This window comes from Zophobas morio, unplaced genomic scaffold (assembly GCF_036711695.1).
Source record: "Zophobas morio isolate AGI-343-1 ecotype UQ-CSIRO unplaced genomic scaffold, CSIRO_AGI_Zmor_V1 ptg000021l, whole genome shotgun sequence".
Lineage (NCBI taxonomy): Eukaryota > Metazoa > Arthropoda > Insecta > Coleoptera > Tenebrionidae > Zophobas > Zophobas morio.
This window is the reverse complement of record NW_026972126.1, coordinates 26,686,321-26,704,959: the sequence shown is the minus strand read 5'-3', so window position 1 is coordinate 26,704,959 and position 18,639 is coordinate 26,686,321. Positions and strand designations below refer to the sequence as shown.

Genomic DNA, 18,639 nt, shown 5'->3' with positions numbered 1-18,639 from the left:
TGGTGTGTGGCTGAAGGGTTGTTTCAGGGCGGACGAAGTGAAGGAGCACCCGTTCTTCGCGGGGATCGACTGGCAGCAGGTATATTTGCAGAAGTACACGCCGCCGCTGATACCGCCGAGGGGGGAGGTGAACGCGGCGGACGCCTTCGACATCGGGTCGTTCGACGAGGAGGACACGAAGGGGATCAAGGTAAAAATGATAGTGTATAAGGCGGGATGAGAATTGAGAGGGCGGGACGACAATTTGACATTGTGTGTCGCAGTTTTTTTTTTTCTGAATCCGGCTCGGTACCTTATTCTATACCTTTTTAAAGGGACCTCGAAAAAAATTAAAGTAAAGTCGGGGTAAAATTTACGAGGGTCGGGTCAAAATTTTGGTCCTTGGAAACGGCTTTTTAGGTATTTGCGCACTTATCCGAGTTACAGTAGAAACTACCTTTGGTCATTTTGTAGAACTTACTCTAGGGACCAAGTTTCCTTTGATTGTTCAGGTCACAGTTGCAAATTTTGGTCTTTTTTCCCCCGAATTTTGTTTTCCGGGTTCACTGTAAAAATGCTCCTTGAGAAATTTCGCCCAATCTTTTGATTCCAATCCGACTGTGTACTTTATTTTAAACCTTCTTAATGAAACCTCGAAAGGAATTAAGATAAAGTCGGGTCAAATTTTGCGAGGGCCAGATCAACGTTTTTTCTCCCTGAAAATCAGACTTTTAGGTATTTGCCGCCTTATCTAAGTTACAGTAGAAACTATCTTTGGTCATCCTGTAGGATTTACTCTAGAGACCAAGTTTCCTGTGATTGTTCGAGTCACAGTTGACAATTTTGGTCTTTTTCCTCGGAATTTGGTTTTTCGGGACCACCATAAAATGCTCCCTGCGAAATTTCGATGATTATTTTGAGTCAAATACGTCTTGGTACTTTATGTTATACCTATTTAATGAAATCTCGTAGGGAAATAAGATGAAGTCGAGTAAAACTTTGCGAGGGCCAGATGAATATTTTTCTCCCCGGAAATCGGATTTTTAGGTATTTGCGGCCTTATCCGAGTTACAGTAGAAACTAGCTTTGGTCATTCTATAGGGTTTAATCGAGGGACCAAGTTTCCTTTGATTGTTCGAGTCACAATTGAAAATTTTGGTCTTTTTTCCCCGAATTTTGTTTTTCGGGTTCACTGTAAAAATGCTCCTTGAGAAATTTCACCCAATCTTTTGAATCCAATCCGACTGTATACTTTATTTTGAACCTTCTTAATGAGACCTCGAAAGGAATTAACATAAAGTGGGGTCAAATTTTGCGAGGGCTAGATCAACGTTTTTTCTCCCTGAAAATCGGACTTTTAGGTATTTGCCGCCTTATCTAAGTTACAGTAGAAACTATCTTTGGTCATCCTTCAGGATTTACTCTAGAGACCAAGTTTCCTGTGATTGTTCGAGTCACAGTTGACAATTTTGGTCATTTTCCTAGGAATTTGTTTTTTCGGGACCACCATAAAATGCTCCTTGTGAAATTTCGCTGATTATTTTGAGTCAAACACGTCTCGGTACTTAATTTTATACCTATTTAATGAAATCTCGTAGGGAAATAAGATGAAGTCGAGTAAAACTTTGCGAGGGCCAGATCAATATTTTTCTCCCTGGAAATCGGATTTTTAGGTATTTGCGGCCTTATCCGAGTTACAGTAGAAACTAGCTTTGGTCATTCTATAGGGTTTAATCGAGGGACCAAGTTTCCTTTGATTGTTCGAGTCACAATTGAAAATTTTGGTCTTTTTTCCCCGAATTTTGTTTTTCGGGTTCACTGTAAAAATGCTCCTTGAAAAATTTCGCCCAATCTTTTGATTCCAATCCGACTGTGTACTTTATTTTGAACCTTCTTAATGAGACCTCGAAAGGAATTAAGATAAAGTGGGGTCAAATTTTGCGAGGGCCAGATCAACGTTTTTTCTCCCTGAAAATCGGACTTTTAGGTATTTGCCGCCTTATCTAAGTTACAGTAGAAACTATTTTTGGTCATCCTGTAGGATTTACTTTAGAGACCAAGTTTCCTGTGATTGTTCGTGTCACAGTTGACAATTTTGGTCTTTTTCCTAGGAATTTGTTTTTTCGGGACCACCATAAAATGCTCCTTGTGAAATTTCGCTGATTATTTTGAGTCAAATACGTCTCGGTTCTTGATTTTATACCTATTTAATGAAATCTCGTAGGGAAATAAGATGAAGTCGAGTAAAACTTTGCGAAGGCCAGTTCAATATTTTTCTCCCCGGAAATCGGATTTTTAGGTATTTGCGGCCTTATCCGAGTTACAGTAGAAACTAGCTTTGGTCATTCTATAGGGTTTAATCGAGGGACCAAGTTTCCTTTGATTGTTCGAGTCAAAGTTGAAAATTTTGGTCTTTTTTCCAGAATTTTGTTCTTCAGGTTCGCTGTAAAAATGTTCCTTGAGAAATTTCACCCAATCTTGATTCCAATCCGACTGTGTACTTTATTTTAAACCTTCTTAATGAGACCTTAAAGGAATTAAGATAAAGTGGTGTCAAATTTTGCGAGGGCCAGATCAGCGTTTTTTCTCCCTGAAAATCGGACTTTTAGGTATTTGCCGCCTTATCTAAGTTACAGTAGAAACTATCTTTGGTCATCCTGTAGGATTTACTCTAGAGACCAAGTTTCCTGTGATTGTTCGAGTCACAGTTGACAATTTTGGTCTTTTTCCTAGGAATTTGTTTTTTCGGGACCACCATAAAATGCTCCTTGCGAAATTTCGCTGATTATTTTGAGTCAAATACGTCTCGGTACTTAATTTTATACCTATTTAATGAAATCTCGTAGGGAAATTAGATGAAGTCGAGTAAAACTTTGCGAGGGCCAGATCAATATTTTTCTCCCCGGAAATCGGATTTTTAGGTATTTGCGGCCTTATCTAAGTTACAGTAGAAACCATCTTTGGTCATTCTGTTGGATTTACTCCAGGGACCAAGTTTCTTTGATTGTTCGAATCACAATTGAAAAGTTTGCTCTTTTTTCCCCGAATTTTGTTTTTCGGGCGCATTGTAGAAATGCTCCTTGTGTAATTTTGCAGAATATTTTGAGTCCAATACAACTGTGTACTTCATTTTGGACCTTCTTAATGAGACCTCAATAGGAATTATCAAATTTTGCTTGGGCCAGATCAACATTTTGCTGTCCGAAAAACGGATTTTTAGGTATTTGCGGCCTTGTCCGAGTTACAATAGAAACCACCTTTGGTCATTCTGTAGGATTTACTCTAGGGATCAAGTTTCCTTTGACTGTTCGGGTCACAATTGGAAATTTTGGTCTTTTTTCCTCGAATTTTATTTTTCGGGTTCACTATAGAAATGCTCCTTGTGAAATTTCTCTGAATACTTTGAATCCAATACGACTCGGTCCTTGATTTTATACCTTTTTGATGAAATCTCGAAGGAAAATAAGATATAGTCGGGTCAAATTTTGCGAAGGCCCTATCACCATTTTTCTCTCAGGACATCCCCGGAAATCGGACTTTTCGGTATTTGCGACCTTATCTGAATTACAGTAGAAACTAGCTTTGGTCTTTTTGTGGGTTTTACTACAGGGACCACGTTTCCTTTGATTGTTTGGTTATAATTGAAAATTTTGGTCTTTTTTCCCCCAAATTGTGTTTCTTGGGTTTATTTTAGAAAAATTCCTTGTGAAATTTGGCTGAATATTTTGAATCCAATACGGTTCGGTAAAGTGATTTTATACCTTTTTAATGAAATCTCGAAGGGAAATAAGGTAAAGTCTGGTCACAGTTTGCAAGGGCCGGATCTACGTTTTTCTCCCCGAAAAATGGATTTTTAGGTATTTGTGGCCTTATCTGAGTTCCAGTAGAAACTGGCTTTGGTCATTCTGGAGGATTTACTTCAGGGACCAAGTTTTCTTTGATTGTTCGGGTCACAATTGAAAATTTTGCTCTTTTTCTCTCGAATTTTGTCTTTCGGGCTCACTGTAGAAATGCTCCTCGAGAAATTTTGCACAAAATTTTGAGTCCAATACAACTGTGGACTTCATTTTGGACCTTCTTAATGAGACCTTAATAGGAATTAAGATAAAGTGGGATCAAATTTTGCGAGGACCAGATCAACATTACGGTGCCCGAGAAACCGATTTTAGGTATTTGCGATCTTATCCGAGTTACAGTAGAAACCACCTTTGGTCATTCTGTAGGATTTACTCTAGCGACCAAGTTTCCTTTGATTGTTCTGGTCATAATTGAAAATTTTGGTCTTTTTCCCCCGAATTTTGTGTTTCGGGTTCACTGTAGAAATTCGCTGAATATTTTGAGTCCAATACGATTGTGTACTTTATTTTGGACCTTCTTAATGAGACCTCAAAAGGAATTAAGGTATAGTGGTGTCAAATTTTGCGAGAGCCAGATCAATATTTAAGCCCCGAAAAACGAACTTTTACATATTTGCGAACTTATCCGAGTTACAGTAGAAACTAGGTTTGGTTATTCTGTAGGGTTTACTGTAAGGACTAAGTTTCCAATGATTTTTCAGGTCACACTTGAAAATTTTGTTTTTTTCCCTGGGTTTTGTATCCCGAGTTCATTTTAAAAATGTTCCTTGGTAAATTTCGCTGAATCTTTCGAGTCTAAACCGTCTCTGACCTTTATTTTTGTACCTTTTTAATAAGATCGCCACGGGATTTTCCGGTAAAGTAGGGTCAAACGTTTCGAGGACCAGATCAACATTTTTCTCTCCGGTAATCGGATTTTCAGGTATTTGCGACCTTATCCGAGTTACAGTACAAACTAGATTTGGTTATTCCATAGGGTTTAGTGTAGGGACTAAGTTTCCAATGATTTTTCAGGTCACAGTTAAAAGTTTTGTTTTTTTTTCCCTGGGTTTTGTATTCCGAGTTCATTTTAAAATGTTCCTTGATAAATTTAGCTGAATCTTTCGAGTCAAAACCGTCTCTGACCTTTATTTTTGTACCTTTTTAATAAGATCACCACGGGATTTTCCGATAAAGTAGGGTCAAACTTTTCGAGGGCCAGATCAACATTTTTCTCTCTGGAAATCGGATTTTTAGGTATTTGCGAACTTATCCAAGTTACAGTACAAACTAAATTTGGTTATTCTATAGGGTTTACTGTAGGGACTAAGTTTCCAATGATTTTTCAGGTCACGGTTGAAAATTTTGGTCTTTTTTCCCTGGGTTTTATATCCCGAGTTCATTTTAAAATGTTCCTTGATAAATTTAGCTGAAGCTTTCGAGTCCAATCCGCCTCTGCCCTTTATTTTTGTACCTTTTAATGAGACCTCGAAGGGAATTTAATGTCAAGCCGGGTCAAATTTTGTAAAAATCCGAATTCAAAATTTTTCTCCCCAAAAATGGGACTTTTAGGTATTTGCGACGTTATCCGAGTTGCAATAAAAACTAGCTTTGGTCATTCTATAGGATTTACTGTAAGGACCCAGTTGCCATTGATAATTCGTATCATAGTTGAAAATTTTGGTCTTTTTCCCCTTTGTTTGGGTTCCGGATTCATTTTAGCAATGTTCTTTGATAAATTTCGCTTAATCTTTCGGATCCAATCCGTCTCTGCCCTTTATTTTTGTACCTTTTGATGAGACCTCGAAGGGAATTTAATGTCAAGCCGGGTCAAATTTTGTGAAAACTGGATCAAAATTTTTCTCCCCAAAAATCGGACTTTTAGGTATTTGCGACGTTATCCGAGTTGCAATAGAAACTAGCTTTGGTCATTCTATTGGATTTACTATAAGAACCCAGTTTCCATTGATAATTCGTATCATAGTTGAAAATTTTGGTCTTTTTCCCCTTTGTTCAGGTTCCGGATTCATTTTAGAAATGTTCCTTGATAAATTTCGCTTAATCTTTCGGGTCCAATCCGTCTCTGCCCTTTATTTTTGTACCTTTTGATTAGACCTCGAAGGGAATTTAATTTCAAGCTGGGTCAAATTTTGTGAAAACCGGATCAAAATTTTTCTCCCCAAAAATGGGACTTTTAGATATTTGCGACGTAATCCGAGTTACAATAGAAACTAGCTTTGGTCATTCTATAGGATTTACTATAAGGACCCAGTTGCCATTGATAATTCGTATCATAGTTGAAAATTTTGGTCTTTTTCCCCTTTGTTCAGGTTCCGGATTCATTTTAGAAATGTTCCTTGATAAATTTCGCTTAATCTTTAGGGTCCAATCCGTCTCTGCTCTTTATTTTTGTACCTTTTGATGAGACCTTGAAGGGAATTTAATGTCAGCCGGGTCAAATTTCGTGAAAACCGGATCAAAATTTTTCTTCCCAGAAATCGGACTTTTAGGTATTTGCGACGTTATCCGAGTTACAATAGAAGCTAGCTTTGGTCATTCTATAGGATTTACTCTAGGGACCAAGTTTCCATTGATAATTCGTACCGTAATTGAAAATTTTGGTCTTTCCCCTTTGTTTAGGTTCCGGATTCATTTTAGAAATGTTCCTTGATAAATTGCACCGAATCTTTCGAGTCCAATCCGTCTCGGACCTTTATTTTTGTACCTTTTTAATGAGATTTGCAAGGGAATTTATGGTACAATAGGGTCAAACTTTGTGAGGGCCGGATCAACATTTTTCTCCCCGAAAATCGGATTTTTAGGTATTTGCGGCCTTATCCGAGTTACAGTAGAAACTAGCTTTGGTCATTCTATAGGGTTTAATCGAGGGACCAAGTTTCCTTTGATTGTTCGAGTCAAAGTTGAAAATTTTGGTCATTTTTCCCAGAATTTTGTTTTTCAGGTTCGCTGTAAAAATGTTCCTTGAGAAATTTCACCCAATCTTGATTCCAATCCGACTGTATACTTTATTTTAAACCTTCTTAATGAAACCTCTAAAGGAATTAAGATAAAGTGGGGTCAAATTTTGCGAGGGCCAGATCAACGTTTTTTTCTCCCTGGAAATCGGACTTTTAGGTATTTGCCGCCTTATCTAAGTTACAGTAGAAACTATCTTTGGTTATCCTGTAGGATTTACTCCAGAGACCAAGCTTCCTGTGATTGTTCGGGTAACAGTTTACAATTTTGGTCTTTTTCCTAGGAATTTGGTTTTTCGGGACCACCATAAAATGTTCCTTGTGAAATTTCGCTAATTATTTTGAGCCAAATACGTCTCGGTACTTGATTTTATACCTTTTTAATGAAATCTCGTAGGGAAATAAGATGAAGTCGAATTAAACTTTGCTAGGGCCGGATCAATATTTTTCTCCCCGGAAATCGGACTTTCAGGTATTTGCGCCCTTATCCGAGTTACAGTAGAAACTAGCTTTGGTCATTCTATAGGGTTTAATCGAGGGACCAAGTTTCCTTTGATTGTTCGAGTCAAAGTTGAAAATTTTTGTCTTTATTCCTAGAATTTTGTTTTTCAGGTTCGCTGTAAAAATGTTCCTTGAGAAATTTCACCCAATCTTGATTCCAATCCGACTGTATACTTTATTTTGAACCTTCTTAATGAGACCTCGAAAGGAATTAAGATAAAGTGGGGTCAAATTTTGCGAGGGCCAGATCAACGTTTTTTCTCCCTGGAAATCGGACTTTTAGGTATTTGCCTCCTTATCTAAGTTAGAGTAGAAACTATCTTTGGTCATCCTGTAGGATTTACTCTAGAGACCAAGTTTCCTGTGATTGTTCGAGTCACAGTTTACAATTTTGGTCTTTTTCCAAGGAATTTGGTTTTTCGGGACCACCATAAAATGCTCCTTGTGAAATTTCGCTGATTATTTTGAGTCAAATACGTCTCGGTACTTGATTTTATACCTATTTAATGAAATCTCGTAGGGAAATAAGATGAAGTCGAGTAAAACTTTGCGAGGGCCAGATCAATATTTTTCTCCCCGGAAATCGGATTTTTAGGTATTTGCGGTCTTATCCGAGTTACAGTAGAAACTAGCTTTGGTCATTCTATAGGGTTTAATCGAGGGACCAAGTTTCCTTTGATTGTTCGAGTCAAAGTTGAAAATTTTGGTCTTTTTTCCCAGAATTTTGTTTTTCAGGTTCGCTGTAAAAATGTTCCTTGAGAAATTTCACCCAATCTTGATTCCAATCCGACTGTATACGTTATTTTGAACCTTCTTAATGAGACCTCGAAAATAATTAAGATAAAGTGGGGTCAAATTTTGCGAGGGCCAGATCAACGTTTTTTCTCCCCGGAAATCGGACTTTTAGGTATTTGCCTCCTTATCTAAGTTACAGTAGAAACTATCTTTGGTCATCCTGTAGGATTTACTCTAGAGACCAAGTTTCCTGTGATTGTTCGAGTCACAGTTTACAATTTTGGTCTTTTTCCAAGGAATTTGGTTTTTCGGGACCACCATAAAATGCTCCTTGTGAAATTTCGCTGATTATTTTGAGTCAAATACGTCTCGGTACTTGATTTTATACCTATTTAATGAAATCTCGTAGGGAAATAAGATGAAGTCGAGTAAAACTTTGCGAGGGCCAGATCAATATTTTTCTCCCCGGAAATCGGATTTTTAGGTATTTGCGGTCTTATCCGAGTTACAGTAGAAACTAGCTTTGGTCATTCTATAGGGTTTAATCGAGGGACCAAGTTTCCTTTGATTGTTCGAGTCAAAGTTGAAAATTTTGGTCTTTTTTCCCAGAATTTTGTTTTTCAGGTTCGCTGTAAAAATGTTCCTTGAGAAATTTCACCCAATCTTGATTCCAATCCGACTGTATACGTTATTTTGAACCTTCTTAATGAGACCTCGAAAATAATTAAGATAAAGTGGGGTCAAATTTTGCGAGGGCCAGATCAACGTTTTTTCTTCCTGGAAATCGGACTTTTAGGTATTTGCCGCCTTATCTAAGTTACAGTAGAAACTATCTTTGGTCATCCTGTAGGATTTACCCTGGAGACCAAGTTTCCTGTGATTGTTCGTGTCACAGTTGACAATTTTGGTCTTTTTGCTAGGAATTTGGTTTTTCGGGACCACCATAAAATGCTCCTTGTGAAATTTCGCTGATTATTTTGAGTCAAATACGTCTCGGTACTTAATTTTATACCTATTTAATGAAATCTCGTAGGGAAATAAGATGAAGTCGAGTCAAACTTTGCGAGGGCCAGATCAATATTTTTCTCCCCGGAAATCGGATTTTTAGGTATTTGCGGCCTTATCCGAGTTACAGTAGAAACTAGCTTTGATCATTCTATAGGGTTTAATCGAGGGGCCAAGTTTCCTTTGATTGTTCGAGTCACAATTGAAAATTTTGGTCTTTTTTCCCCGAATTTTGTTTTTCGGGTTCACTGTAAAAATGCTCCTTGAGAAATTTCGCCCAATCTTTTGATTCCAATCCGACTGTGTACTTTATTTTGAACCTTCTTAATGAGACCTCGAAAAGAATTAAGATAAAGTGGGGTCAAATTTTGCGAGGGCCAGATCAACGTTTTTTCTCCCCGGAAATCGGACTTTTAGGTATTTGCGGCCTTATCTAAGTTACAGTAGAAACTATCTTTGGTCATCCTGTAGGATTTACACCAGAGACCAAGTTTCCTGTGATTGTTCGAGTCACAGTTGACAATTTTGGTCTTTTTCCTAGGAATTTGGTTTTTCGGGACCACCATAAAATGGTCCTTGTGAAATTTCGCTGATTATTTTGAGTCAAATACGTCTCGGTACTTGATTTTATACCTTTTTAATGAAATCTCGTAGAGAAATAAGATGAAGTCGAGTCAAACTTTGCGAGGGCCAGATCAATATTTTTCTCCCCGGAAATCGGATTTTTAGGTATTTGTGGCCTTATCCGAGTTACAGTAGAAACTAGCTTTGGTCATTCTATAGGGTTTAATCGAGGGACCAAGTTTTCTTTGATTGTTCGAGTCAAAGTTGAAAATTTTGGTCATTTTTCCCAGAATTTTGTTTTTCAGGTTCGCTGTAAAAATGTTCCTTGAGAAATTTCACCCAATCTTGATTCCAATCCGACTGTATACTTTATTTTGAACCTTCTTAATGAGACCTCGAAAAGAATTAAGATAAAGTGGGGTCAAATTTTGCGAGGGCCAGATCAACGTTTTTTCTCCCTGGAAATCGGACTTTTAGGTATTTGCCGCCTTATCTAAGTTACAGTAGAAACTATTTTTGGTCATCCTGTAGGATTTACCATAGAGACCAAGTTTCCTGTGATTGTTCGAGTCACAGTTGACAATTTTGGTCTTTTTCCTCGGAATTTGGTTTTTCGGGACCACCATAAAATGCTCCCTGCGAAATTTCGCTGATCATTTTGAGTCAAATACGTCTCGGTACTTAATTTTATACCTATTTAATGAAATCTCGTAGGGAAATAAGATGAAGTCGAGTAAAACTTTGCGAGGGCCAGATCAATATTTTTCTCCCCGGAAATCGGATTTTTAGGTATTTGCGGCCTAATCCGAGTTACAGTTGAAACTATATTTGGTCATTCTATAGGGTTCAATCGAGGGACGAAGTTTCCTTTGATTGTTCGAGTCAAAGTTGAAAATTTTGGTCTTTTTTCCCAGAATTTTGTTTTTCAGGTTCGCTGTAAAAATGTTCCTTGAGAAATTTCACCCAATCTTGATTCCAATCCGACTGTATACTTTATTTTGAACCTTCTTAATGAGACCTCGAAAGGAATTAAGATAAAGTGGGGTCAAATTTTGCGAGGGCCAGATCAACGTTTTTTCTCCCTGGAAATCGGACTTTTAGGTATTTGCCGCCTTATCTAAGTTACAGTAGAAACTTTCTTTGGTCATCCTGTAGGATTTACTCTAGAGACCAAGTTTCCTGTGATTGTTCGAGTCACAGTTTACAATTTTGGTCTTTTTACTAGGAATTTGTTTTTTCGAGACCACCATAAAATGCTCCTTGTGAAATTTCGCTGATTATTTTGCGTCAAATACGTCTCGGTACTTAATTTTATACCTATTTAATGAAATCTCGTAGGGAAATAAGATGAAGTCGAGTAAAACTTTGCAAGGGCCAGATCAATATTTTTTTCCCCGGAAATCGGATTTTTAGGTATTTGCGGCCTTATCCGAGTTACAGTAGAAACTAGCTTTGGTCATTCTGTAGGATTTACTCTAGGGACCAAATTTCCTTTGATTGTTCAGGTCATAATTGAAAATTTTGGTCTTTTTCCCTCGAATTGTGTTTTTCGGGTTCACTCTAGAAATGCTCCTTGTGAAATTTCTCTGAATACTTTGAGTCCAATACGAGTCGGTCCTTGATTTTATACCTTTTTGATGAAATCTTGAAGGAAAATAAGATAAAGTCGGGTCAAATTTTGCGAAGGCCCGATCACCATTTTTCTCTCCGGACATCCCCGGAAATCGAACTTTTCGGTATTTGCGACCTTATCTGAATTACAGTAGAAACTAGCTTTGGTCTTTTTGTGGGTTTTACCACAGGGACCACGTTTCCTTTGATTGTCCGGTTATAATTGAAAATTTTGGTCTTTTTTCCCCCGAATTGTGTTTTTGGGTTTATTTTAGAAAAATTCCTTGTGAAACTGGGCTGAATATTTTGAATCTAATACGACTCGGTAAACTGATTTTATACCTTTTTAATGAAATCTCGAAGGGAAATAAGGTAAAGTCTGGTCAAAGATTGCAAGGGCCGGATCTACATTTTTCTCCCCGAAAAATGGATTTTTAGGTATTTGTGGCCTTATCCGAGTTACAGTAGAAACTGGCTTTGGTCATTCTGGAGGATTTACTCCAGAGACCAAGTTTCCTTTGATTATTCGAATCACAATTGAAAAGTTTGCTCTTTTTTCCCGAATTTTGATTTTCGGGCTCATTGTAGAAATGCTCCTTGAGTAATTTTGCAGAATATTTTGAGTCCAATGAGACCTCAATAGCAATTAAGCTAAAGTGGGATCAAATTTTGCAAGGGCCAAATCAACATTTTGCTGTCCGAAAAACGGATTTTTAGGTATTTGCGGCCTTAAATTTCACTGAATCTTTCGAGTCTAAACCGTCTCTGACCTTTATTTTTGGACCTTTTTAATAAGATCGCCACGGGATTTCCGGTAAAGTAGGGTCAAACTTTTCGAGAGCCAGATCAACATTTTTCTCTCCGGTAATCGGATTTTCAGGTATTTGCGACCTTATCCGAGTTACAGTACAAACTAGATTTGGTTATTTCATAGGGTTTAGTGTAGGGACTAAGTTTCCAAAGATTTTTCAGGTCACAGTTGAAAGTTATGGTTTTTTTTCCCTGGGTTTTGTATCCCGAGTCCATTTAAAAATATTCCTTGATAAATTTCGCTGAATCTTTCGAGTCTAAACCGTCTCTGACCTTTATTTTTGTGCCTTTTTACTAAGATCACCACGGGATTTTCCGGTAAAGTAGGGTCAAACTTTTCGAGGGCCAGATCAACATTTTTCCCCCGTAATCGGATTTTCAGGTTTTTGCGACCTTATCCGAGTTACAGTATAAACTAAATTTGGTTATTCCATAGGGTTTAGTGTTGGGACTAAGTTTCCAACGATTTTTCAGGTCACAGTTGAAAATTTTGTTTTTTTTTTCCCTGGGTTTTGTATCCCGAGTTCATTTTAAAAATGTTCCTTGATAAATTTCGCTGAAGCTTTCGAGTCCAATCCGTCTCTGCCCTTTATTTTTGTACCTTTTAATGAGACCTCGAAGGGAATTTAATGTCAAGCCGGGTCAAATTTTGTGAAAACCGAATTCAAAATTTTTCTCCCCAGAAATCGGACTTTTGGGTATTTGCGACGTTATCCGAGTTACAATAGAAACTAGCTTTGGTCATTCTATAGGATTTACTATAAGGACCCAGTTGCCATTGATAATAATTTGTATCATAGTTGAAAATTTTGGTCTTTTTCCTTTTTGTTTGGGTTCCGGATTCATTTTAGAAATGTTCCTTGATCAATTTCGCTTAATTTTTCGAGTCCAATCCGTCTCTGCTCTTTATTTTTGTACCTTTTGATGAGACCTCGAAGGGAATTTAATTTGAAGCAGGGTCAAATTTTGTGAAAACCGGATCAAAATTTTTCTCCCCAGAAATCGGACTTTTAGGTATTTGCGACGTTATCCGAGTTACAATAGAAACTAGCTTTGGTCATTCTATAGGATTTACTATAAGGACCCAGTTGCCATTGATAATTCGTATCATAGTTGAAAATTTTGGTCTTTTTCCCCCTGGATTTTGTTTTCCGGGTTCATTTTAGAAATGTTCCTTGATAAATTTCGCCGAATCGTTCCTTTATTTTTGTACCTTTTGATGAGACCTCGAATAGAATTAAGGTAAAATATTTCTCTTCATTTTTTGTCGGTCACGAAAGTCCAATTCACCTCCGATCAAACCCTACCCGCCCTTCCTCGCTATCGAAGTGTGGTCCCTTAAAGACACACCTCGATCCGCTTGTTGACATTGTATGAATTACGGCAGGAATTTGCTTTCGTCGCCATGTTCGACTCCCGCTTCATGTCTTCGTTCCGCCCCCAATCGATTTTTCCTTCGTTTCCTCAAAAAATTTTTCCTCAGCTAACCGACGCCGACCAGGAGCTCTACAAGAACTTCCCGCTGGTCATCTCCGAGCGGTGGCAGAACGAAGTCGCCGAGACCGTCTTCGAGACCATCAACTTCGAGGCGGACAAAGTCGAGCACAAGAAGAAAGCCAAGCAGAAGAAGCTCTTCGACCTCGACGAGAAAGAGTCCGACTGCATCCTCCACGGCTACATCAAGAAGCTCGGCGGCCCGTGGACGTCCAACTGGCAGATGAGGTACGCGAAGCTGTACCCCAACCGGCTCGAGCTCCACCCGGACTCGGCCAAGCCGGAGATGGTGTTCATGGACCAGGTGGAGGAGGTCAGTCCCGAGCTCGTCCAGGTGAAAAACGAAAACTGCATCGTCGTCAGGATGAGGGACGGCAAGATCGTCCTCACGAATCCGGTAAGTCGGCAAATGTGTGTCGTGTGCAAGTGGCGGTGCATATTTTAACTCGGTTTTAACGGCCGGGGGCGGCGTGAAAAATGGCGCCATCAAATTTTATGGTGAGTGCTGGAAAGGGTTCGGGCGCGGAGGTTTATTGATGTCGAGTGCAAACAGGGGTATCGATATGGTTATCAAAAAGTCAACGATGACTGAGTGAAATCTGAACGATTTGTGTTTATCTAGTCGCTGCAGGGTTCGTCAATGCGAAAACAATTGGGTTGGATCGATTTTTTTTTAGAGCGGGAAAACTAGCTGGCGCCTTGTATATAATATAGTCAAATTAGATATCGCCGATAAACAGCCAGAAGCGTTTGGAATAACAGAGATTGTTATTTCAGGAGAAAACTGCAACGCTTCAGTTAACGAAGTAACAGAAATAATTATTAAGGTCACTTCAGTCGTGCGAACTTCAACTGAACCTGAAAACTGTTATTTCAGTAAACATCAATTCACTGTTGGTACGTGTGATGCTCCATTTTAAATTCGTAGGCGGCCATTTTTTCCGCACTCCTGAATGGGTTTTAGATATGAATGAAATTCAAAATAACCGACGATCGCGACCTTTGATAACATTCCAACGAACGTTGGCCGCTGATACTATTACTGATAGAAATTCGGATTTAGTTGTGTTTATATAAAATTTGCAATTCAAAGCGGGATTGATCGATGACGGGCACGTCGAAGCGCGGCTTTTTATTCATGAATCGCTGACAGTTTTGACGTTTGATGATCAAGCTGCGACGTGCCGCGTTTTTTCGCGGCCGAGTCGACCACGGTGTTTGTTGGATTCGAGGCGGATTAAAGCGGAACGAACGACGCCGATATAAAAATGCGAATCTTAATCATGCGTATCGAGTTGCATTGACATTTGTTTGACATTTCGAGTAGCGTTTTTAAGGCGCCACTTCAATCCAGAACTCCGGGACAATTAATTAATTCAATCTTAATAAATCAGTGTGACGCAACCGGCCATTAGTAGATTGAAATGCGACGTACAGATGCCATTAGCATTCTGGATATTAATTTGAGCGAATTCGACGCAATGACAAACTAATCTGGGCAATTGCTGGCTGGAGGAACGACGCTACGTACTTAGGGACTTTTTTGTTTTGGGATTTTTATGTCATTGATACTGGCAGCGCCACCTTTGCTTTTTCGGTAGTAAATACATAGCGTGACGTTTATTTGAAAATTGCTAGTGTGAATTGCATAAGTTTACAAAGTGTTGTAAATCCAGTTTCGTGCATTCAAAGCAGATGAACTTTCGTTTCTAATTTCATAGTGTCGCTTGTTTCGGAACATTAACTCGAAATTTGTTGCTTGCTTTGAAATTACCAATTACACAGCTGACGAACGAATTGGTGAAATCCTGCATTCAGGGCGGATTGAGCCGTGTGATCAGAAACGAACGACTGAGAATGTTGGCAGTACTTAAAAAAAAATGTGAACTTTTCGTACGTTTATGTTGGCAAAACGGAAGTAACTATGTGACACAACGTCAATCGTAATTTGCGATAAATTTAGGTTATAGACTCAGTCATCTCGGTCAATTAATTTTATTGAAAAAACTGATGACGTCATCGCAAAATTGTGTAAAGAAAAACTCAACTCGAAAATGCTGGATATGTTTCATTGTACTTTAGGTGCGAGGGAAGTTCTAGTAAAAACTTCCAACCAATTTTTCTAGTCATGACAAAGCAGTAGCCCCGCCCACCCCCCCTTCTTCATTCCAGGTACTAATCTTAATATTTTTCAATCCTATCGTAGCAAGTACCCACTAGCCCCTCCCTCCTACCTTTTATTTTCTTAGAGGGTGTGTCATTTGTCATATCAAGTCTTATCTTAGTAAGTACTAACCCCGCCCACTTACCCCTTCTTCATTCGAGTGACTAGTCTTAATATTGTTCAATTTTATCTTAGCAAGTACGTACTACTCCCTCTCACCCACCATTTATTTTGTTAAAAAGTTATTTGCCATATCAGGTCTTATCTTGACAATTACTAGCCCCGCCCACCCACCCTTAATTTTCTTGGAAGGTATGTGATTTGCCGAAATCAGTCTTAACTTAGCAATGTAAGATCCACCCTTCATTCTGACCACATAAAAAAAGTATCACTGAAATAGCGACGGGTGGGTGGGCGGGGTTAAGGTTCTTCTCTTCTCGTGGAGCTCAAATGTAGTTTTTTTAATTTTTTGGAAACAATTTTCGACCAATTTTTTTTTTTTAAGTAATTTGAAAAAATCTCTGGGACCTGTTTTGTTTTGTTTCTAAAGTAGTCTTAAAGAATGTCGGGGACCACTGTCATTTGCCATATCAAGCCTTATCTTAGTAAATGCTAGGCCCGCCCGCCCACCCACCCTTTATATTCTTAGAGGTATGTCATTTACCATATCAAGTCTTATCTTGACAAGTACTAGCCCCGCCCACCCACCCTTTGTTTTCTTGGAAGATATATCATTTACCAAAATCAGTCTTACCTTAGCAATGCAAGATCCACCCTTCATTCTGACCACATAAAAAGTGTCACTGAAATGGGGATGGGGTGGGTGGGCGGGGTAAAGTTCTTCTCTTCTCGGGGGACCCAAATATAATTTTTTTATTTTTTTTTGAAAATGTTGGATATTTTTCATTGTACTTTGGTACGAGGAAAGTTCTTTCGAAACAATTTTAGACCACTTTTTTCTTTGAAGTAATTTGAAAGAATCTCTGGGACCTCTTTTGTTTTGTTTTTTAAAATAGTATTAAATATTTTCGGGGACCTCTCGTGTGTCGGGTTTTTGAAGTAGTGTTAAAGAAAGAATCTCAGGGATCACTGGCATTTGCCATATCAAGTGTTATCTTAGTAAGCACAAGCCCCACCCAGCCACCCTTTTTTCATTCGAGTAACTAATCTTAATATTATTCAATCTCATCTTAGCAAGTACCTGACTCCCCCACACCCTTTAGTTTGTTAGAGGCTATGTCATTCGCCATATCAAGTCTTATCTTGACAAGTACTAGCCCCGCCCACCCGCCCTTTATTTTCTTTGAAGGTATATCATTTACCAAAATTAGTCTTACCTTAGCAGTGTAAGATCCACCCTTAATTCTGACCACATAAAAAGTGTCACTGAAATGGAGACCGGGTGGGTGGGCGGGGTAAATTTCTTCTCTTCTTCTCGGGAAACCCAAATGTAATTTTTTTTTTCGAAAATGCTGGATATCTTTCATTGTACTTAGGTGTGAGGGAAGTTTTTTCGAAACAACTTTGGACCATTTTTTTTCTTTGAAGGAATTTGAAAGAATCTCGGGGACCACTGTCATTTGCCATATGAAGCCTTATCGTAATAAGTACTAGCCCCGCCCACCCACCCACCCCTTCTTCATTCGAATGACTAGTGTTCAAACTTATTTTAGCAAGTACCTACTAGTCCCTCCCTCCCACCCTGTATTTCTTAGAGGGTATGTCATTTGCCATATCAAGCCTTATCTTGACAAGTACTAGCCCCGCCCACCCACCCTTTGTTTTCTTGGAAGGTATGTGATTTGCCAAACTCAGTCTTAACTTAGCAGTGTAAGATCCACCCTTCATTCTGACCACATAAAAAGTATCACTGAAATGGGGATGGCGTGGGTGAGCGGGGTAAGGTTCTTCTCTTCTCGGGGAGCTCAAATGTAGTTTTTTTAATTTTTTGAAAACAATTTTCGACCAATTTTTTTTTTTTAAGTAATTTGAAAAAATCTCTGGGACCTGTTTTGTTTTGTTTCTAAAGTAGTCTTAAAGAATGTCGGGGACCACTGTCATTTGCCATATCAAGCCTTATCTTAGTAAATGCTAGGCCCGCCCGCCCACCCACCCTTCATATTCTTAGAGGTATGTCATTTGCCATATCAAGTCTTATCTTGACTAGTACTAGCCCCGCCCACCCACCCCTTGTTTTCTTGGAAGGTATATCATTTACCAAAATCAGTCTTACCTTAGCAATGTAAGATCTACCCTTCATTCTGACCACATAAAAAGTGTCACTGAAATGGGGACGGGGTGGGTGGGCGGGGTAAAGTTCTTCTCTTCTTCTCGAGAAACCCAAATGTAATTTTTTTCAATTTTTTTCGAAAATGTTGGATATTTTTCATTGTACTTTGGTACGAGGGAAGTTCTTTCGAAGCAACTTTAGACCAACTTATTCTTTGAAGTAATTTGAAAGAATCTCTTTTGTTTTGTTTTTAAAGTAGTCTTAAAGAATCTCGGGGACCTCTCGTGTGTCTGGTTTTTGAAGTAGTGTTAAAGAAAGAATCTCAGGGATCACTGTCATGTGCCATATCAAGTGTTATCTTAGTAAGCACAAGCCCCGCCCACCCACACTTTCTTCATTCGAGTAACTAATCTTAATATTATTCAATCTCATCGTAGCAAGTACCTGACTCCCCACACCCTTTATTTGTTAGAGGGTATGTCATTCGCCATATCAAGTCTTACCTTGACAAGCACTAGCCCCGCCCACCCACCCTTTGTTTTCTTGGAAGGTATATTTACCAAAATCAGTCTTACCTCAGCAGTGTAAGATCCACCCTTCCTTCTAACCACAAAAAGAAAAGTATTACTGAAATAGGGAAAGGGTGGGTGGGCGGGGTAAAGTTCTTCTCTTCTTCTCGGAGGACCCAAATGTAGTTTTTTTAATTTTTTTCGAAAATGCTGGATATTTTTAATT

General features: G+C 38.7%; 1 protein-coding gene across 1 annotated transcript in view; it reads left to right on the top strand.

Annotated features, from left to right (window-relative positions):
* The window catches only part of LOC135132977 (G protein-coupled receptor kinase 1), a 151,882-nt gene that overhangs the window by 128,117 nt on the left and 5,126 nt on the right, over positions 1-18,639 (top strand). The window contains exons 12-13 of the mRNA XM_064061195.1: positions 28-190; positions 13,500-13,907. Coding sequence (XP_063917265.1) covers positions 28-190; positions 13,500-13,907 — 571 coding nt within the window. The remainder of the gene's footprint in view (positions 1-27; positions 191-13,499; positions 13,908-18,639) is intronic.